Raw genomic sequence first — 22,540 nt, 5'->3', positions numbered from 1 at the left:
ATAGCACTCCTGGTTGAGAACTACTGTCTTAATTTAATCTGATTCTAATAGTCTTTATCTTATTTTTGGATCCACTCTTCTCAGTTGTTAAAACACTGTCTTATTTGTGAGGGACTTTTACCTTTTTCAAATGCCATACATGTGTATGTATGCTCTTAGATAAGGAACTTGACTCAGCTACTATTATTTAAGAACCCACTATGCTCAAGAGATTGGATACAAATTATTCAGGATTACCAATTCTTGATATTTGGAGTTGAAATCAGAATGTCACCGTATTAACCCAACATTGATCCCCAAACTGAGAACAAAAGGACAATTTAGAAAACCCAGGCCCACTTAAGTGCACTGCTCTGTCTGGAGAGCATCCAGTCCTATTCTGCTAAAGCCGGAAAATCCAGATAGGTCGACAAGACCAAGAATGATTGCTTACCAATACGTGGCCAGCTTTGTTTTACTTACGTCTCCGATCACTGCCAAATTTTATTGAGGCCAATTCCAGACATCTTGTTTTATCCTTAAACACTTTAGGATGTGTCACCAAGAGAGAACTCTTTGTTATTTTTTTCCAAGTTTTAAAATTGTGATAAAATATACATAACATAAAATTTATCATCTTAACCATTTTTAGGTGTACATTTTAGCGATATTAAGTACATTCAAATTGTTGTGCAGCCATCACCACCATCCATCTCCAAAACTCTTTTCTTTTCTTTTTTTTTCTGAGACGGGGTCTCGCTCTGTCGCCCAGGCTAGAGTGCAGTGGTGCAATCTCGGCTCACTGTAAGCTCTGCCTCCTGGGTTCACGCCATTCTCCTGCCTCAGCCTCCTGAGTAGCTGGGACTACAGGCACCCGCCACCATGCCTGGCTAATTTTTTTGTATTTTTTTTTAGTAGAGACAGGGTTTCACTGTGTTAGCCAGGATGGTCTCGATCTCCTGACCTCGTGATCTGCCCGCCTCGGCCTCCCAGAGTGCTGGGATTACAGGTGTGAGCCGCTGCGCCCGGCCCACAACTCTTTTCATCTTGTAAAATGGGTGCTCCATACCTGTTAAGAAATGACTCCCCATTCACACTCCTCCCCCCAACCCCATCTACTTTTTGTCTCTATAGATTTGACTCTTCTACATACTGGATATAAATGGAATCATACAATATTTGTCTTTTTGTGTGACTGTCTTTTTTTTTTTTTTTTTTTTGAGATGGAGTCTCGCTCTGTTGCCCAGGCTGGAGTACAGTGGCACAATCTCAGCACACTGCAACCTCCACCTCCTGGGTTCAGGTGATTCTCCTGCCTCCGCCTCCCAAGTAGCTGGGATTACAGGCACCCGCCACTATGCCTGGCTAATTTTTGTATTTTTGGTAGAGACAGGGTTTCACCGTGTTGGCCAGGCTGGTCTCGATCTCCTGACCTCAAGCGACCCACCTGCCTCAGCCTCCCAAAGTGCTGGGATTACAGGCGTGAGCCATCTCACCAGACCTTGGTTTTTTTTTACTTAGCATAATGACCTCAAGGTTCATTCATGTTGTAGCATGTGTCAGAATTTCCTTCCTTTTTAAGGCTGAATAATAATCCTATTGCATGTGTATAACACATTTTGCTTATCTATTCATCCATTGATATACACTAGTAATTCTTTATTTTTTAACTCCAATAACATCACACCTAAAAAAAAAAAAAAATCAGTAGTTTCTCAGTATCATCCAGTATCTTGTCAGTGTTGTTTCTCTATTTGTCTCAAATGCTTTATTTGAATCAGCATCCAAAGAAGGCGTATGCATTGCATTTGGTTGACATTTTATGTATTAGAGCTGCTTTTTGAAGCAAGCTTTGATCTTTTTTTTTATACTTAACACAAATGTAGTATTTTATTTGTGTACATTTATCTTTTTAATTTCATAGTCCTTTCAAATCTGTTAAGATTCTGATTGTTACTCTAGTATATTGACAGTCTCAAAGCATAACCTTAGCCGATAAAACAGTCCCTGTGTATGACTTTGGTTAGAGTCATTATTCAGAGTATTGACTAGCAGATGATTAAGGTCAGAGCTCTGGGCCCTGGCAGCAGACAGACAGATCCATGTGGCCAGCACCACTGAGGTGCAGTTCAGCTGTGGACACAAGCTCACCTCATGCTTTTCTACCTCATTCCAAGAGTCTTTTGTTTCATACATTGTTTGGGCTTTCATGTGCTAAATGTTTTGATGGATTCAAAATGAATTTGACTCTGAGAAGAAACAAGAGATTAAGTAAATATGAATAACACAAAGCGCAAGGCTCTCTATTCTATAAGCATGCCACAGATAAAAGGCTTGGGGTAAGGGACTGATTATCCGTGAAAGTTACTTTGGCTACCTCAGCAGAGGTAAGCCAGATACTTTGCTGAAATGAAGATTTATTCTATCACATTTACTTGGCTTCAAGAAAATTAGATTGGTTTGGCATGACTTCTTAGTGAGCCCATATTGATTGCAGGTATTCATGTTTTTCTTTTCAAAGGGCTCACAAATCTGATGGATAATGTTGTAGAATTTGGAGGGGAAACCTCAGATGCAGCAGTCTTATCTTCTGGAATCCCACTGTCCTCTGTTTTGTTAATAAATATTGTAAATCCTAGCACTTTGGGAGGCCAAGGCAGGCAAATTACTTGAGGTCAGGAGTTCGAGACCAGCCTAGCCAATATGGTGAAACCCCGTCTCTACTAAAAATTACAAAAATTAGCCGAGCGTGGTGGCGCATGCCTGTAGTCCCAGCTACTCGGGAGGGTGAGGCAGGAGAATTGCTGGAACTCGGGAAGCGGAGGTTGCAGTGAACCAAGATTGTGCCATTGCACTCCAGGATGGGTGTCGCAGCGAGACTGTCTCAAATAAATAAATAAATACATAAATACTGTAACTTCTAGGGCATTTATATTATTCTATTTTTCAGGATTTTTCTATTAATTGCAGACAGAGTAAATAACACTAATCTGTCCAGTTGTGGTGGCTCAAGCCTGTAATCCCAGCACTTTGGGAGGCCAAGGCAGGTGGACCACCACAAGTCAGGAGTTCGAGACTAGCCTGGCCAACATGGTGAAACCCCGTCTCTACTAAAAATACAAAAAATAGCTGGGCGTGGTGGTGAGTGCCTGTAATCCCAGCTACCCAGGAGGCTGAGGCTGGAGAATCGCTTGAACCCGGGAGGTGGATGTTGCAGTGAGCCGAGATCACGCCACTGCACTCCAGCCTGGGGGACAGGGCTAGACTCCGTCTCAAAAACAAAGCAAAACAAAAACCCCACTAATCTGATCTATGTCCTCCAGGAATTTATGACCTTGGATGTTGTTGTATACGCCAGCAGGGAACTAAACTAGGAGAGGATGATGGAATTTGAACATGGCTCATTTGTGAAAAAGGTGGTGAGACTGGGAGGTTTTCTTTGGTTGTGATAATGTGGTTTCCTGGTTTACTAAGTATCAGTGGTTGTGCTTATGGGGCTTCTGTTATCTTTTATTCTTGGTTTACTTAAATATGTTAACTTTACTTAAGTAAATTATGTCCATCTTCATGGGCTGCTCTTCTGCCTGCCTTCTAAGCCTTGGTGTGTCCTGGGGCTCTGTGCCCTGGGCTTCCAAACCATTCTCTCACTTTTCACGGTCTCTCTTGGTGCTTCCGTCCAGTTTCATGACTTCGCCTGCCACAAATGACCCCCATATTCTTATTTTGGGGCTTGAATTTTTTTTTAGACTTACAAAATGTTAAGCAATATAATACCTAAGAAAATTCCAAAAGTAACAAGTGCTGAGGACGGCAGGCCCTACCAGATGTTACAAAACTTCCATAAATGAAATAATGTGGTGCTGATGTGTAGATAGATGTCGGGAGCTCCATGATAGCTGAACACATGGAGGTCCCTGAAGAGCGGTGTGCTGGAAGAGGCAAGGACACCCCTCGCGCCTTTCTCTATGCGCCTCTTCCATCTGGCGGTTCATCAGTATCCTTTGTAATATCCCTTGTAATAAATGAGAAATGTGTTTCCTTGAGTTCTGTTAGCCACTCCAACAAATTAGTCAAACCCAGGAAGAAGGTCATGGGAACCCTGCTTTATAGCTGGATGGTCAGAAGTACAGGCCACAGCCTGGGGCTTGCGATTAGTGTCTGAAGTGTAGTCAGTCTTATGGGACTGAGCCCTCAACCTGTGGGATCTGATACTATTTCCAGGTAGATATTGTCAGAATTGAATTAAATTGTAGGATATCTAGGTAGTGTCTGCTGGAGAAACCCCCCCACATCTGGCGTTGGCAGTCTTGTGTTGAGTGATGTGTGAGAACAGGAAAAATACTTAGGTTTTTCCTATGCTTAATAAACCACTCCTAGCATTATTTTCCTTGCTATAACCCAACGTTGGAACATGAAGGGACTTTCTTGTAATAATGGCAATATCAATTGGCAAGTTCTATTTTTTAAAAAATTATTTCACTACAGTTATGAAGTAACGTTTTGTTTTTTTGCTGTTATATGTGTTTTTGTTTGTTTTGGTGGACTCATTTGGGAACATAATCACCACTTAGTTTATCTTTTCTGTGTTAAAATGGAATATGAATTTCAAACAACTCAGTATTGTGGTCAGAACACAGGCTTTATTATACCTGGCTCCATCATTAATCAGCTTTGTAATTTCTGAAAGATTTCTTAACCCCAACACTTTGTTTTTCCCAAGTGTAAAGTGTGTTTGAGATGCTTGTCTCAGTGGGTTAACAGGAAGATGAGATGAGGTGACTTGTTGTCCTGTAGCCTGCTCCACTCAGCAGCTGGAACATCCAGTATGTGCTAGACTCTGCTACAAAAGACAAACAAGGCACCGTCCTGAATTATACTCTCAGTATGAACAGTCTCACTTGTGTTCCTTCCAAAGGGTGGTGTGATTTTAACGCAGCGGTCCATGATCTTTGTTGCTAGTGTGAGCCTCTTCAAGGTTACACAAGGTAACAGATGTTAAGTGGTCCAATCAGTAGCAGTAGAATTGGGGCTGAACAGAACAGTGTTTAAAAATAAAGGTGTCGACCAGACGCGGTGGCTCACGCCTGTAATCCCAGCGCTTTGGGAGGCCGAGGAGGGTGGATCATGAGGTCAGGAGATTGAGACCATCCTGGCTAACACGGTGAAACCCCGTCTCTACTAAAAAAAAATACAAAAAATAGCCAGGCGTGGTGGCGGGCGCCTGAAGTCCCAGCTACTTGGGAGGCTGAGGCAGGAGAATGGCGTGAACCCGGAAGGTGGAGCTTGCAGTGAGCCGAGATCGCACCACTGCACTCCAGCCTGGGCAACAGAGCGAGACTCCGGCTCAAAAAATAAATAAATAAATAAGTAAATAAGTAAATAAAGGTGTCTTGTAGGTAGGTCAGAGCAGAGAAATTTATAGAAATAAGCTTGGTGCTTTGTGGGAGTGATAAACATTTATTGAGTATGTGTTTTCCCAGAGGTTTTCATTGAAGCTTATCCCATTAACAGGTCTTGATTTAGCCCAGGCACTGCGTATAAGATGGCCTTTGGAGAAAGGTGCTTGGTTTCAGTTTACACAGTAGTAGCAGTCCATCGGCCCTGGAAGATGTGCCAAACCTGCTGACTTTCTTATTAACCCCAGACTCTCCAGGAAGTATTCACACTGACTTAGAAATTCATTCAAGTCAGATGTAGACGGATTTGATGATATCTAGGGAAATGTTTAAGCAAAAACTTTTGGCCAGTTCTTTTTTCTTGCCTTTTGGAGAAATCAGGTTTTGTGTTTCCTCCCTTTTTCCCTTCCACTTCCCTCGCCTTCACCTCTCCAAGACCTCCTTCCTCCCAAAGCTCTCCTCAGTGGTGGGCTTATCTGTGACACCTTATCTGATGGTGTTCTTTGGGAGTTCACCCCCAACTCATCTCCTCCTGTCTGTATCACTTGTGGCATCCTTGACACTGCCTAGTGTCATCCTGCACATGTCTTATCTCCACTGTGGGTTGGTAATCCCCTTGAGAGTTGATTCACAGGCTTGGGTGGATCTATTACAGGCGTAGAAAAGCAAGCTAATGTTTCCTTCAAGTGTTTACCTAATGTTAACTTTTTTCTAAATTTTATTTAACTTCTCCTCTTTTGCCTTTGGCTACAGTCAGTCCATTTCAGAGGAAAAAAATTTAATCAAATGCTTTTTTTCTGTTTAGCTCCAAAACCTTGGAATTAATCCAGCTAACATTGGATTCAGCACACTGACCATGGAATCTGACAAGTTCATATGTATCCGAGAGAAAGTTGGTGAGCAGGCACAGGTCACGATCATTGACATGAGTGACCCAATGGCTCCGATCCGACGGCCTATCTCTGCAGAGAGTGCCATCATGAATCCAGCCTCTAAGGTGATAGCTCTGAAAGGTAAACCTGATGGGATTGTTAGAAAGGAATCTTACCTCATTTTAACTGCTTTGTTACCTTAAATATTGAACAAGTGTCACTAAGCTCATGGCAAAGTGTTCATCAATAGTATTCAACTTAATTCCAAAAGTTTTAGCAAAAGTTATGTTTAGTGTGCCCTAGTAAGAGGCCCCTGAGCACCAGAGCTTCTTGGTAACATCACCCACAGCGCCAGACACACCGAGAGGAAGAAAATGCCCAGGCCTTTGTCTTCATGCGACTAGGAACGCACAACAGCACTGTGCATGTTTCCCAGGAAGGCTGTGTGGCCCCCTTGCCTGAGGGCCTGCTGCAGTGGTGCTTCCGGTCATCCGACGACACAGGCTCGGGGGTTTTCCTCCTGTGAAACACATCAATGATAGAGGAGCTGATAATTAATAGAATTTTACTTCCTTGAAATCAGGGAGTCTTGGGTGTTTAAAGCCTTCTAGTTATCTTGAAAAATATAGAATCTTCTTATATTGCCTTCATTTGGCAAATAAAAGGATTATGTATGCAGTAGACTTAATGTTTTGTGTGAAATGCAGTATCGCTTACTTTGAAAAGCAAAAACTGGGCCGGGCGCAGTGACCCATGCCTGTAATCCCAGCACTTTGGGAGGCCGAGGCAGGCAGATCACCTGAGGTTGGGAGTTCGAAGACTAGCCTGACCAACATGGAGAAACCCCATCTCTATTAAAAATACAAAAAATTAGCTGGGCGTGGTGGCGCATGCCTGTAATCCCAGCTCCTCAGGAAGGCTGAGGAGAATCTCTTGAACCCAGGAGGTGGAGGTTGCGGTGAGCAGAGATCGCGCCATTGCACTCCAGCCTGGACAACAAGAGCAAAAATCGGTCTCAAAAAAAAAAAAAAAAAGAAACAAAGAAAAGCAAAAACTGTTTCTGGAGGTAAAATTTGTGAATGCCAAATATTAGCTTTGCCTAGGCTTCTATTTTATTACAGAAATAGTGTCTACTTGGTCATTTCAGTAGGTAGAAGGACATCTGAAAGTTAAGACCTTTCTATTTAAAAAGAAATAACTGAAATTCTTTTATTTGAAAGGATCTTTGTTCTATTACCAACCCTACCTTTTCCCTTGTAATCTTGTCAAAGTAATTATTTGAACATATAGTGTAAGCAGTATAAATGATTTTGGTTAGAAATTATTACAATTATGGGATATTAATGATGCTTTTATCTGTCTCTTACTTTGTCACTTACCCCTTGGCTCTTTTTGATGGAATATTTGCCTTGCAGTGTCGCCCTTTTCTGCATTTTATGTTGTTGTAGTACTTAAAAAAATATTTGTAGAGAAGGGGGTCCCACCATGTTGTTCAGGCTGGTCTTGAGCTCCTGGCCTCAAGTGATCCTCCTGCCTTGGCCTCTCAAAGTGCTTGGATTATAGGCATGAGCCACTGTACCCAGCCTTGTTGTAGTACTTTTGAGAGGCCTTATTTAGCATGTTGTTTGCGGTTTTGTTTGCTGTTTAGTGTTTTCAGCAGGTCTCAGAAATGATCTGCATTTTAATCTTCCTGGTTTTCTGGTACAGTTCTCTTTAACAATGTGCAGTGCGGAGCTCCTAGGGTGTGTGTGTGTGTGTTGTGGTGTGGAGTCGGGGAGTAAAGATAACGCAATAGTTAGATATTGTCAATCCCTTCCAGCCAAAGACCACCAGGAACACACTTGCAGTTGAAGAAGGTGGGTTTACTGTTGCAGTGGGAGAGAACACACGCCATGGGGAACTGGGGAGTGTCTCAGTAAGAAGGTGGTAGAGCCTTTTATAGGATTTGGGCTTTGGTTGGATGATTTAGGGGGTAGTCTAAGGAAGCAGGGGTTTGCTGTAGATTGGATGTTGGCAGCAAGTGGGGGTAATTTTTATGATTGTGTATCTCAATAAATTTCATCTATTAGGGAGGGAAGACTAGAGTGAGATTAAAGCTATAATGGGTAAAGAAGTAGCAGTCACTCATTTTAGCTGAAAGAGAGGCGTGTTGGTATTTTGTGAGTTGCGCAGTAATCTTGTTTTTTCTGTGCTTGCTGTGTCTCACTTGATCGTGGTCTCAGAGGGCCCTTGCCTGAGGCTGGTGTTCTCCAAGGTGGTTTATGTCCATCAGGAGAGCAGCGTGGCCTTGCTGTGATTGCCAGGCCAGCTTCCAGGTGGCAGGGGCTGCTGCTTTTTATTTTCGTTCTTAATGGTCATATAGATCACTTCAACTATAACATGTTGAGTCTTGTTTTCTTTTCCGTGGGGAAGTGTAAGACTCTGGAACCAAAAAGGGGCATAATTTTAAGGCTTTATCTTATTTTTGCTGCTAATTCTGTAGCAGTAAAATCTCAGATCATTGTAGTACAAATCGTTGACAAGTGGAGGATGTACAGTGTGTTTTCAAGGCCCTACACCAAAATGAGCAAACTGTCTTTGAAGAAAGAGTTATTTGTATAGTGATTGGTTGATGGAGATGATTGATTTGTAAGTGAGCTCCTCAGAGTCCTCTGCCATATCACACACCTTGACTAGCTTCAAGGATCCAGTGCAGAAATACAGGGTGTGGGGTGGGGGGCCCGCACCTTGTATCTCACAGATTTTTCCCATTTTGGCTGGTGAAGTTTTGTGATTGGAAGGGGGCTCGTGAAGCAGCTCTCGGACCTCCCTTTACAAAAAGGGCTAGGCCAGGTGGCTCATGTCTGTAATCCCAGTGCTTTGGGAGGCCAAGGCTGGAGAATTACTTGAGCCCAGGAGTTCGAAGTTGTAGTGAGCTATTATCGTGCCACTGCATTCAGCCTGGGTGACAGAGCAAGACCCTGTCCCTAAAAATAATATTAAATTAAATTAAGGCCGGGCGTGGTGGCTCACGCCTGTAATCCCAACACTTTGGGAGGCCGAGGCAGGCAGATCACCTGGAGGTCATGAGTTCGAGACCAGCCTGACGAACGTGGAGTAACCTCCTCTCTACTAAAAATACAAAAATTAGCTGGGCGTGGTGGCGTGCACCTGTAATCTCAGTTACTCGGGAGGCTGAGGCGGGAGAATCACTTGAACCCGGGAGGCAGAGGTTGCAGTGAGCCAAGATCGTGCTATTGCACTCTAGCCTGGGCAACAAGAGCGAAACTCTGTCTCAAACAAACAAACAAAAAAGAGCGAAACTCCGTCTCAAAAAAAATTAAAAGGGACACCATTGCAGCCTGTCCTCATGCCTGGCCGTGAACTCCCAAGTGCTCAGAGATACTCAGCCCACGTCATTGCCCGGCTTTCTGGAGAAGCCTGGAGCAGATTCACTTACCCAGTACCCAGTCTCTGTTCATACTTTCTTTGCTGACGGATTTGTGGTGAATTCTTTAAAACCAGATACATTTTGCCTTTGACTTAAAGAGCATGAAGTGGTGGCAGAATTACTCATCTGTTGCTTGTGATTTTAGTGGAACACCTTAACTGAGGGATTGGCAAACGGTCTGCTTTTTGCTCCTGAACTAGGAATGTTTTTTATTTGTTTGTTTTAAGATCAGGTCTCTCTCTGTCATCCAGGCAGGAATGCAGTGATGTGATCATGGCTCACTGTAGCCTTGAACTCCTGGGCTCAAACGATCCTCCTGCATCAGCCTCCGAAGTAGCTAGGACTACAGGCACGTGCCACCATGCCCAGCTAATGTTTAAACATTTTTTGTAGAGATGGTATCTGACTATGTTGCCCAGGCTGATCTCGAACTCCTGGCCTAAAATGATCCTCTCACCTTAGCCTTCCAAAGTCCTGAGACTACTGATGTGAGCCACCTCACTTGGCCAAGAATGGTTTTTATGAGGAGTTGTAAAAACAAAACAAAACAGACAGAGGTCTTTTATGTCCTTTTATAGGGAAAGTTGGCAGATACCTTGCATTACTGGCCCAGGTGTGATATTGTCAATTTTATTATGAAACATTGTGTGTTGGTCCGTTCTCACACTGCTATAAAGAACTACCTGAGACAGGATAATTTATGAAGAAAAGAGGTTGAATTAACTCACAGTTCCATAGGCTATATAGGAAGCTTGGCTAGGAGGCCTGAGGAAACTTATAATCATGGCAGAAGGTGAAGGGGAAGCAAGCATGTCTTACCGTAGCGGAGCAGTAGAGAGAAAACAAAATGGGGAGTGCCATACACACACACTTTTTTTTAACTGCTCCTTGCAGAGCAGGGCTAACCCACAGGCAGTGTGTCCAGAGTAGCCACACACACACTTATACCCATCAGATCTCGTGAGAACTCACTCACTATCACCAGAACAGCAAGGGGGAAATCTGCCTCCATGATCCAGTCACCTCCCACCAGGTCCCTCTCCAACACTGGGAACTACAACTTGAGATGAGATTTGAGTGGGGACACAGAACCAAACCATATCACATTACCTTTTCAGTATTTATATGTATCTCTTTTTACAAACTTTACCTTTTTTCTCTTAATTTTTAGAAGTAGATGGAGTATAGGCTAATCTAGTATCTGTGCGGCAGAGTTGGCACTGAGCTCAGTGGGGGATAGAAGAGGGGGAATGGCACCCCCTGGAGGCCCCCTCCTCACCTAGACTACTTAAGTCTGACCTGAAGTATTTCCCAAAGAAGGCTGGTCCTTTTTTGGTCCTTTTAGTGATGCTGAATATTTTGTGCCTCATAAACACATGTTCATTTAAACCAGGCTAAGGACAACTTGACAAGTTTTCAAGCTAGAAGAAATTTCCTCTGTGATCTAAGGCTGCTTGACACTAAAAGGTACCCCCATCCTGACAGCGTACCACCAAGAATTTTTGGTCCAGATTTTTTTTATATATCTTTCTTTGTCTGCTTTTTTCAAGTATAATTTACATACCATAACATTCACTTATTCTTTTTTTTTTTTTTTTTGAGTTGGAGTCTCGCTCTGTTGCCCAGGCTGGAGTGCAGTGGCATGGTCTTGGCTCACTGCAACCTCTGCCTCCCGGGTTCACACCATTCTCCTGCCTCAGCCTCCCGAGTAGCTGGGACTACAGGTGCCCACCATCACACCCAGCTAATTTTTTGTATTTTTAGTAGAGACGGGGTTTCACCATGTTAGCCAGGATGGTCTCGATCTCCTGACCTTGTGATCCACCTGCCTCAGCCTCCCAAAGTGCTGGGATTACAGGCATGAGCCACTGTGCCCGACCAACATTCACTCCTTCTCGGTGATTTTTAGTGAATTCATAGAGTTGTGGAATCATCTCTACAATACAGTTTTGGAACATGTCTGCAACCCCAGAAAGTTTCCTCATGCCTGTTTAGAACCATTCTCACTCCTACTCCCGGCCCGAGGCAGCAACTCATCTGCTTTCTTCCTCAACAGACTTTCTTGTAGACAATTCAAATAAATGGAATCATACAATATGTAGTCTTTTACATCTGGCTTCCTTTACCTAGCATAGTGTTTTTGAGGTCCATCCATGTTATAACATGTATCAGTAGTTTGTTCCTTTTTATTGTCTAATAGTGTTTCATTGTATGGATATGCCACATTTTGTTTTTCCATTCACCAGTTGATGGACATTTGGATTGTTTCCAGTTTTTAGCTATTAAGAATATTGCTGCTATCAATGCTCACTGACAAGTCTTTGTGTGGACATATTTTCTTTGTTGTTGTTGTTCTGCAATTTCTTTTTTTTTTTTTTATTTTACTTTAAGTTCCAGGATACATGTGCAGAACATGCAGGTTTATTACATAGGTATACATGTGCCATGGTAGTTTGCTTCCCCTATCAACCCATCCTCTAGGTTTTAAGCCCTGCATACATTAACTTTGTCCTGATGCTCTCCCTCTCTTCGCCCCCCACTCCCCTGACAGGCCTGGTATGTGTTGTTCCCCTCGCTGTGTCCATGTGTTCACTTGTTCAACTCCCACTTATGAGTGAGAACATGCAGTGTTTGGTTTTCTGTTCCTGTGTTAGTTTGCTGAGGATGATGGCTTCCAGCTTCATCCATGTCCCTGCAAAGGACATGATCTCATTTCTTTTTGTGGCTGCATAGTATTCCGCGGTGTATATGTACCACATTTTCCAGTCCATCACTGATGGGCATTTGGGTTGGTTCCATGTCTTTGCTATTGTAAATAGTGCTGCAATAAACATATGTGTGCATGTGGACATATATTTTCATTTCTCTTGGGTGGAGTAGAATTGCTGGATCATATGGTAAATTTGTTTAGCTTTTTTTTTAGGTGGAGTCTCACTCTATCGCCCATCCAGGCTGGAGTGCAATGGCGTGATATTGGCTCACTGTAACCTCTGCTGCCCAGGTTCAAGTGATTCTCCTGCCTCAGCCTCCCAAGTAGCTGGGATTACAGGCACCTGCCATTGCGCCTGGCTAATTTTTGTGTTTTTTGTAGGGACGGGGTTTCACCATCTCTGCCATGCTGGTCTTGAAGTCCTGACCTCATGATCCACCCCCTTGGCCTCCCAAAGTGCTGGGATTACAGGCGTGAGCCACCACTACCGGCCTGTTTAGCTTTTTTTCTTCTTTTTTTTTTTTTTTTTTGAGGAGTCTTGCTCTGTCACCCAGGCTGGAGTGCAATGGCGCTATCGCGGCTCACTGCAGCCTCCACCTCCTGGGTTCAAGCAATTCTCCTGCCTCAGCCTCCCGAGTAGCTGGGACTACAGGTATGTGCCGCCACGCCTGGCTAATTTTTGTATTTTTAGTAGAGACAAGGTTTCACCATGTTGGCCAGGATGGTCTTGATCTGACCTTGTGATCCACCTGCGTTGGCCTCCCAAATTGCTGGAATTACAGGCATGAGCCACCGCACCTGGCCCTGTTTAGCTTTTTAAGAAACTGCCCAACTGTTTTCCAAAGTGACTGTCTCATTTTATGTACCCATCAGCAATGTATGAGGATGCCAGTTTCTCCACACATCCATGCCAACACTTGATACTATCTTTTTTATTACAGCAATTCCAGTGGTTGTGTACTAGCATTTTGCAGTTTTAATTTGTATTTCTCTAATGCCTAATTATGTTAAATATCTTTTATTTTTAAATATGATTATTAACCATTTATATATATTTTCTGAGAAATGTCTATTTAAATATTTTGCCCAGTTCTTAATTGTGTTGTCCATCTTATTATTGAATTATAAGAGTTCTTTATATATTCTGGATATACATAGTTTATCAGCTATGTGATTTACATATATTTTCTCCCAGTCTGTACCTTGTCTTTTCATTCTCCTAATGACATCTTGTCTTAGTCTGTTTGTGCTGCTATAATGAAATGGCTGACACTGGGAAATCTATAAAGAATAGAAATTTATTTCTCATAGTTCTGGAGGCTGGGAAGTCCAAGATTAAGATGCTACCAGATAGTGTGTCTGTTAAGGGTTCACACTCCACTTCCAAGATGGCCCCTGTTGCTGCATCCTCTGGAGGGGAGGAACACTGTGACAGAAGGGCAAAAAGGAACCTAAGTCCCTCCATCAAGCTCTTTTGTGAGAACATGAGGGCTTGCCTCCCAAAAGGCTCCATCTCCCAACACTTGGGGATGAAGTTTCAGCATGCATTTTGGAGAGAACAAAAAACATTCAAACCATAGGATATGTTTTGAAGGGCAAAACTTACTAATTTTGATGAAGCCCAACTTACCTATTTTTTTTTCTTTAATGGATCATGCTTTTGGAGTCATAGCTAAGAGTGCTTAGCCTATGGTTTTGTAGTTTTAATTTTTTTTTTTTTTTTGAGACAGAGTCTTGTTCTTCTCACCCAGCCTGGAGTGCAGGGGCGCAATCTTGGCTCACTGCAACCTCTGCCTCCTGGGTTCAAGCGATTCTCCTGCCTCAGCCTTCCAAGTAGCTGGGATTACAGGTGGCTGCCACCATGCCTGGCTAGTTTTTTGTATGCTTAGTAGAGATGGGGTTTCCCCATGTTGGCCAAGCTGGTCTTGAACTCCTGACCTCAGGTAATCCACCTGCCTCAGCCTCACAAAATATTGGGATTACAGGTGTGAGCCACTGTGCCCGACCCAGATCTGTGCCCATTCTTGCACCAATTACTTGATAGTTGTAGCTTTATGGTAATTTGGAAGTCAGATAGTGTTGGTACTCCAACTTAGTGTTTTTCAAAATAGTTTTTGAAACTCTTTGAAACGAGATCCTTTGAATTGCCACATAAATTTTGGGTTTAGTTTGTGAATTCCTACAAAAATCCTTCTGGGGCTTTGATAGAGATTACATTGAATTTATCAATTTGGTAAGAATTGCTATCTTGACAATATTAAGTCTTCTAGTCATTTAATGTCTCTGTTTATTTAGATCTTTAATTTCTTTCAGTGATGTTTTGCATATTCAGTGAGCAAATCCTGTACTTCTTAGTTAAATTTATTCCCAAGTATTTTATTCTTTTTTTATGTTATTATATACAGACTTATTTTCTTAGTTTTATTTTTGGATTGTTTCTTGCTAGTATATAGAAATAAAATAATTTTTATATATTTTTCTGTATCCTATATACTTATTAAACTTATTCTTGTAGTTTTTAGTGGATTCCTTGGCATTTTCTACATACTGTATCATGTTATCTGTGAATAGACAGTTTTACATCTTCCTTTCTAATCCAGATTCTGTTTGTTTCAACATTGCATTGGCTAGAATACCCAGTACAGTATTAAACAGAAGTGACAAGAACAGAAATCGTTGAATTATTTCTGACCTTAGGGGGGAGTTTTTAGCCTTTTACAATTAAATATGATGTTGGCTGTGGATTTGGGGTAGATAAATCCTTTATCAAGTTGGAGAAGTTCCCCTCTATTTTCTGTGTCTACTGAGATGATCACATAGTTTGTGTCCTTTATTAGTGTGGTGTATTACATAAATTAATTATTGGCTATTAAGCCAACCTTGCATTCCTGTGGTAAATCTCTTTTGGTCATGGTGTATGGTGGTTTTTTTATGTTGTTGGATTTTGTTCACTAATATTCTAAGGGTTTTCTGTTATTTTTATAATTGGTCTATAGTTTTCTTTTCTTGTGATGTCCTTTTGTGACTTTGTAATTAGGCAAATGTTGGCCTTAGAGAATGAGGTCCTTCTTCCTCTATATTCTGAAAGAATCTGTGAAGGACTTATTTCTGTCTTCTTTGAGTATTTGATAGAATTCAACAGTGAAAGCCTTCTGGTCCTGGGGTTTTCTTTGTGGGAAGATTTTAAATTTCAAATTCAACTTCCTTACTTGCTGTGAATCTGTTCAGATTTTCTGTTTTCTTGTGTCAGTTTTGGTAATTTGTGTCTTTCTAGGAATTTATCCAGGTTATCTAAGTCTTCTAGTATATTGACATAAAATTGTTCATAATATTCGCTTCTTTTAATTTCTTTGGGGTTGGCAGTGGTGCCCTCTTTCATTCTTAATTTTGATAATTTGTGTCTTCTGTTTTTTTCTTGATCATTAACTAAGGTTTGGGTCAGGCCTGGTGGCTCATACCTGTAATCCCAGCACTTTGGGAGTCTGAAGTGACAGGATCACTTGGGACCAGAAGTTCAAGACCAGCCTGGGCAACACAGGGAGACTCCATCTCTACAAATTAAAAAACAAAAACAAAAAACTAGCCAGTGTGGTAGTACGTGTCTGTGGTTCCAGCTACTCAGAAGTCTGAGGCTGGAGGATCATCCTAAGCCCATTATGTCAAGGCTACAGTGAGCTGGGGTAGTGCCATTGCACTCCAGCCTAGGTAACAGAGTGAGATCCTGTCTGTAAAAATAAATAAATAAGATTTGTTAGTTTTCTTGATTGTTTTGAAAAACCCTACTTCTGGCAAGGTGTATATAGGCTGCTCCAGGAACATGCGCACAGCTGCCTACCCTGTGCCTTTCTTGTTAAAATGTAACATACCATTTTAATTCTTCTGAATTTTTCTTTTTACTATTTTGTGTATGTATATGTATTTTTATGGTGGTTGCTGTAGGGTTTATAAAATGCATCCTAACATCACAAATGATTTCAGATTATTAATATTAACTTCTATTAAAATGCAGAAATTTCACTCCAGCATAGCTTCATTTCCTCCTCCCTCTGTTGTGCTATTTTTATCATTCATATATATGAATATATAAAATATATTTAAAAAGAGAAAATAAGATGCATATATGCATCTATATATGTTATAAACTCAACAACCTGTAGTTTTATTGTGGTTTTAAATGATATTATTTAATGAAATTAAGAGAAATCTTTATACTAACCAACATATTTATCATATCCAGTGCTCTTTATTTCTTTTTGTGGATTTGAGCTCCCATCTTAGTTCAGTCTGATTAGAAGTCATTTACCATAAGCTGTTAGTGCCTGAAGACAGTGAGGGTCTAACATTTACCATTTTGACTAGAGAGCAAAACTACATCACACCTAAATTATGTCCAAAAGCAGTTGTTTTATAAATTTATATAGTTTAAATTTAAGTTGATAATATAGTTATAGCTAACTTTAGAACTGTTTTATGGCAGCAGGCCTTTATCTTACTGATCATGTGTTTTGGATATAAATTGTATCAAATTTCGGCCGGGCACGGTGGCTCACACCTGTAATCCCAGCACTTTGGGAGCACAAGGTAGGTGGATCACCTGAGGTCAGGAGTTTGAGACCAGCCTGGCCAACATGGTGAAACCCTGTCTCTACTAAAAATACAAAAATTTGCTGGGCATGTTGGTGTATGCCTATAATCCCAGCTACTTGGGACGCTGAAGGAGGAGAATCACTTGAATCCGGGAGGCGGAGGTTGCAGTGAACCTAGATCGACCCATTGCACTCCAGCTTGGGCCCCAAAAGCGAAAATCTGTCTCAAAAAAAAAAAAAAATTGCATGAAATTTCACCATTGAGTAGCTCCTTTTTGTGAATTCAAGAAATCATCTTAATTATTACCCAGGTATATCATGATATCATTAAAGACTTTCTGTTAGCAACAGCAGCCTTATTTCTCAAATTGTGGTTTAAAACCAGTTTTGCTAATTGATGATAATATTGTAATAATATCAGTTGTTCCGTAGCTTGGCTAACTAACTAGTTAGTCAGATTAACTCTTTTTTTCTAGCTGTGTAGCTCAGAGATAGTAGTACCTCAAAAAAAGCTAGATCTGTAAATAATTCCGCTATTAACGTGAGTGTACAGATGTCTTTTGGGGAACCTGTTTTTAATCCTTTTAATTCTATACCCACAAGTAATTGACTGGATCATATCATTATTCATTTTTAATTTTTTTGAGGAACTGCCATCTCTTTTCTATAGTGGTTGCACTATTTTACATTCTCAGTAGTGCACAGGGTTCCAATTTTTTCACATTCTTGCTAACACTTGTTATTTGTATTATTTTCTTTTTAATGGTAGCCATTTTTTTTTTTTTAAGAGACTGTAACTTCGAACTCCTGGACTCAAGCTATCCTCCTACCTCAGCCTCCCAAGTAGCTAGGACTATAGGCATGCGCCACTACAACCAGCTAATTAAAAACATTTTTTCTTTGTAGAGACAGGGTCTTGCCATGTTGCCCAGGCTGTCTTAAACTCTTGGCCTCACATGATCATCCCGTCTCAGCTTCCCAAAGCGCTAGGATTACAGGTGTGAACCACTCCACGTGGGTCATTTTTTAACTGGACTATTTGTGTTTTTTGTTATTGAGTTGTAGGCATTCTTTATATATTCTGGATATTAACCCCTTGTCAGATATATGATTTCCTTATACAGGCATACCTTGAAGATATTTTGAGTTCAATTCCAAACTACCACAATAAAAAGAATATTACAATAGTGAGTTACATGAATTTTTTGGTTTCCCAGTGCATATAAAAGTTATGTTTATACTATGCTGTAATCTATTAAGTGTGAAATAGCATTATGTCTAAAAAAATGGATTATCTTAATTAAAAAATAATTTGGCTGGGTGCAGTGGCTCACGCCTATAATCCCAGCACTTTGGGAGGCCGAGGCGGGTGAATCACAAGGTCAGGAGATCAAGACCATCCTGGCTAACACAGTGAAACCCTGTCTCTACTAAAAATACAAAACCCAAAAATTAGCTGGGTGTGGTGGCGGGTGCCTGTAGTCCCAGCCTGTCAAGAGGCTGAGGCGGAGAATGGTGTGAACCTGGGAGGCGGAGGTTGCAGTGAGCCAAGATTGCGCCACTGCACTCCAGCCTGGGTGACAGAGTGAGACTCCATCTCAAAAAATAAAAATAAATAATTTATGGCCAGGCATGGTGGCACATACCTCTAATCCTAGTACTTTCAGAGGCCAAGGTGGGAAGATCGCTTGAGCCTAAGAGTTCAAGAGCAGCATGGCAAAGAATACAGTGAGACCTTAGCTCAAAAAAAAAAAAAAAAAAAATTCTGGGTGTGGTGGTGCACGCCTGTAGTCTCACCTACTCAAGGAGGCTGAGATGGGAGAATATCTTGAGCCCAGGAGTCTGATGACTGCATGTCAGCCTGGGTTACAGACAGAGACTCTGTCTCAAAATAAATAAATAAATAAATGAATAATCTATGTATTTATTCCTAAAAATTGCTTACCATTATCAGCCTTCAGTGAGTTGTAATCTTTTTTTTTTTTTTTTTAAAGATGGAGTCTCTCTCTGTCACCCAGGCTGGAGTGCAGTGGCGTTATCTCAACTCTCTGCAACTTCTGTCCACCAGGGTTAAGGGATCCTCCTGCCTCAGCCTCCCGAGTAGCTGGGATTACAAGCACGTGAGACCACGCCCAGCTAATTTTTGTATTTTTAGTAGAGATGGGGTTTCACCATGTTGGCCAGGCTGATCTCGAACTCCTGACCTCAAGTGATCTGCCGGCCTCAGCCTCCCAAAGTGCTGGGATTACAGGCATGAGCCACTGTACCCAGCTGCGAGTTGTAAACTTTTTACTGGTGAAGGGTCTTGCCTTGATGCCAGTGGCTGCTGATTGATCACAGTGGTGGTGGCTGAAGGCTGGAGTGGCTGTGGCAATTTTTTTTTTTTTTTTTTTTTGAGACAGAGTCTTACCTTGTTGCCCAGGCTGGAGTGCAGTAGTGCAATCTCGGCTCACTGTAAGCTCCGCCTCCCGGGTTCATGCCATTCTCCTGCCTCAGCCTCCCAAATAGGTGGGACCACAGGCACCTGCCACCAAGCCCAGCCAATTTTTTGTATTTTTAGTAGAGATGGGGTTTCACCACATTAGCCAGGATGGTCTCAATCTCCTGACTTCGTGATCCACCTGCCTCAGCCTCCCAAAGTGCTGGGACTACAGGCATGAGCCACCGCGACAGTCTGGCAATTTCTTAAAATAAGACATCAGGCTGGGTGCGGTGGCTTATGCCTGTAATCCCAGCACTTTGGGAGGCTGAGGCAGGCAGATCATGAGGTCAAGAGATCGAGACCATCCTGGCCAACATGGTGAAACCCTGTCTCTACTAAAAATACAAAAAAATTAGCTGGGCCTGGTGGCACGCTCCTGTAGTCCCAGCTACTTGGGAGGCTGAGGCAGGAGAATCGCTTGAATCCGGGAGGTGGAGGTTGCAGTGAGCCAAGATCACGCCACTGCACTCCAGTCTGGCAACAGAGTGAGACTCCATCTCAAACAACAAATAAATAAATAATAAATAATTTTTAAAAAAGACATCAGTGAGGTTTCCGCAGGGATTGACTCTTCCTTTAATGAAAGATTGCTCTGTAGCATGCAATGCTGTTTGCTAACATTTTACCCACAGTAGACTTCTTCCAGAATTGGAGTCAGTCCTTTCAAACTCTGGTGCTGCTTTATCAGGTAAGTTTATGTACTGTTCTAAATTCTTGTAGTCATTTCAACAGTGTTCACAGCATCTTCACTGGGAGTAGATTCCATTGGAAGAAACCCCTTTCTTTGGTCATCCCTAAGAAGCAGCCCTCATCTGTTCAAGTTTGATCCTGAGATTGCAACAATTCAGTCCCATCTTCAGGCTCCACTTCTAATTCTCTTGCTGTTTCTACCACATCTGCAATGACTTCCTCCACTGAAGTCCTGAACCTCACAAAGTCATTCATGAGGGTTGGAATACGCTTCTTCCAAATTCCTGTTAATATTGATATTTTGATCTCCTCTCGTGAATCACGAATGTTCTTAGTTGCATCTAGAATGGTGAATCCTTTCCAGGAGGTTATCAATTTACTTCGCCTAGATCCATCAAAGGAGACATATTTATGGCAGCTGTAGCCTTTAAAAATGTATTTCTTAGGCTGGGCACAGTGGCTCCCGCCTGTAATCCCAGCACTGTGGGAGGCTGAGGCGGGTGGATCACAAGGTCAGGAGATCGAGACCATCCTGGCTAACACGGTGAAACCCCTTCTATATTAAAAATACAAGACATTAGCTGGGCATGGTTGGGCGCCTGTAGTCCCAGCTACTGGGGAGGCTGAGGCAGGAGAATGGCGTGAACCCGGGAGGCGGAGCTTGCAGTGAGCCGAGATTACGCCACTGCACTCCAGCCTGGGCAACAGAGCAAAGACTCCGTCTCAAAAAAAAAAAAAAATGCATTTCTTAAATAATAAGACTTGAAAGGTGAAATTACTCTTTGATCCACGGATTGCAGAATTGATGTGTTAGCAGGCATGAAAACAGCTTTCATCTCCTTGTATATCTCCGTCAGAGCTCTTAGGTGACCAGGTGCATTGTCAAAGAGCAGTAATCTTTTGAAAGGAACCTTTTTTTTTTCTGATCAGTAGATCTGAACAGTGAGTTTTAAATATTCAGTAAATCATGCTGTAAACAGATGTACTATCATCACGACTCTTGTTTTTCCATTCATAGAACACAGGCAGAGGAGATTTAGCATAATTCTTTTTTTTTTTTTTTTTTTTTTTGAGACAGAGTTTCACTCTTGTTGCCCAGGCTGGAGTGCAGTGGCACGATATTGGCTCACCGCAACCTCCACCTCCCGAGTTCAAGGGATTCTCCTGCCTCAGCCTCCCAAGTAGCTGGAATTACAGGCATGCACCACCATGCCCGGCTAATTTTTTGTATTTTTAGTAGAGACGGGGTTTCTTTCCACGTTGGTCAGGCTGATCTCGAACTCCTGACCTCAAGTGATCTGCCTGCCTCGGCCTCCCAAAGTGCTGGGATTACAGGTGTGAGCCACTGCGCCCAGTCAATTTAGCATAATTCTTAAGGGCCTTAGGATTTTTGGAGTGGTCGGTGAGCATTCCTTCCATTTAAAGTTACCAGCTGCATTATCCCCTAACAAGAGAGTTAACCTGTCTTCTGAAGCTTTGAAGCCAGGCATTGACTTCTCTCTTGCTTGAGTCCTAAATGGCATCTTTTTCCAGTAGGAGGTTGTTTCTTCTCCATTGAAAATTTGTTCATCAATGATCTTAGCTACGTCTTCTGGAGAACTTGACACAGCTTCTGCATCAGAACTTGCTGCTTCACCTTGCCGTTTTATGCTATGGAGATGGCTTCTTTCATTAAACCTCATGAATCAACCTCTGCTAGCTTCAGACTTCTGCAACTTCTTCACCTCTCTCAGCCTTCATGGAATTGCAGAGAGTTAGGGCCTTGCTGTGGATTAGGCTTTGGCTTAAGGGATTGTTCTGGCTGCTTACATCTTCTATCCAGGCCACTACAACTTTCTCCATATCAGCAATAAGGCTGTTTGTTTTCTTATCACTAATGTGTTCACTGAAATAGCACTTTTAATTTCCTTAAATAACTTTTCCTTTGTGTTCACAAGTTGGCTAACTGGTGCAAGAGACCTAACCTTCAGTCTGCCTTGGCTTTTGACATGCCTTCCTCACAAAGCCTAATCATTCCTAACTTTTGACTTAAAGTGAGAGGCGTAGGACTCTTCCTTTCACTTTCACTTTCCTTAGCAAGGAAGGTTGTTAAGGTTGTTAAATGGCCTAATTTCAATATTGTTGTGTCTCAGGGAATAAGGAGGCCTGAAGAGAGGAAGAGGGACTAGGGCATGGCCAGTGAGTGGAGCAGTTAGAACACACACATTTATTAAGTCCACTATCTTATATGTGTGTGGTTCATGGTGACACAAAACAATTACTGTAATAACATGAAAGATCACCGATCACAGAGCAGTATAACAAATATAATAATGAAAAAGTTTGAAATATCATGAGAATTACCAAAGTGTGACCCAGAGACAGGAAGTGAGCACATGCTGTTGGAAAAATGATA

The 22,540-nt window shown here is 42.0% G+C and overlaps 1 protein-coding gene across 15 annotated transcripts in view; it reads left to right on the top strand.

Annotated features, from left to right (window-relative positions):
* The window catches only part of CLTCL1 (clathrin heavy chain like 1), a 113,555-nt gene that overhangs the window by 9,747 nt on the left and 81,268 nt on the right, over positions 1–22,540 (top strand). For 14 of the 15 annotated variants that reach the window (XR_010155974.1, XR_010155973.1, XR_010155975.1 and 11 more), the window contains exon 2: positions 6,181–6,388. Coding sequence is in view for 10 of the 15 variants with exons in the window: in XM_024352828.3 (XP_024208596.2) it covers positions 6,181–6,388 (208 nt within the window). In the remaining 5 variants the exon portion in view is untranslated. The remainder of the gene's footprint in view (positions 1–6,180; positions 6,389–22,540) is intronic. The other variant, XM_024352826.3, reaches the window with a different exon arrangement.

The sequence above is a fragment of the Pan troglodytes genome, chromosome 23, assembly GCF_028858775.2.
Source record: "Pan troglodytes isolate AG18354 chromosome 23, NHGRI_mPanTro3-v2.0_pri, whole genome shotgun sequence".
In the NCBI taxonomy this organism is placed as follows: domain Eukaryota; kingdom Metazoa; phylum Chordata; class Mammalia; order Primates; family Hominidae; genus Pan; species Pan troglodytes.
This window is presented reverse-complemented; position numbering and strand designations above follow the sequence as displayed.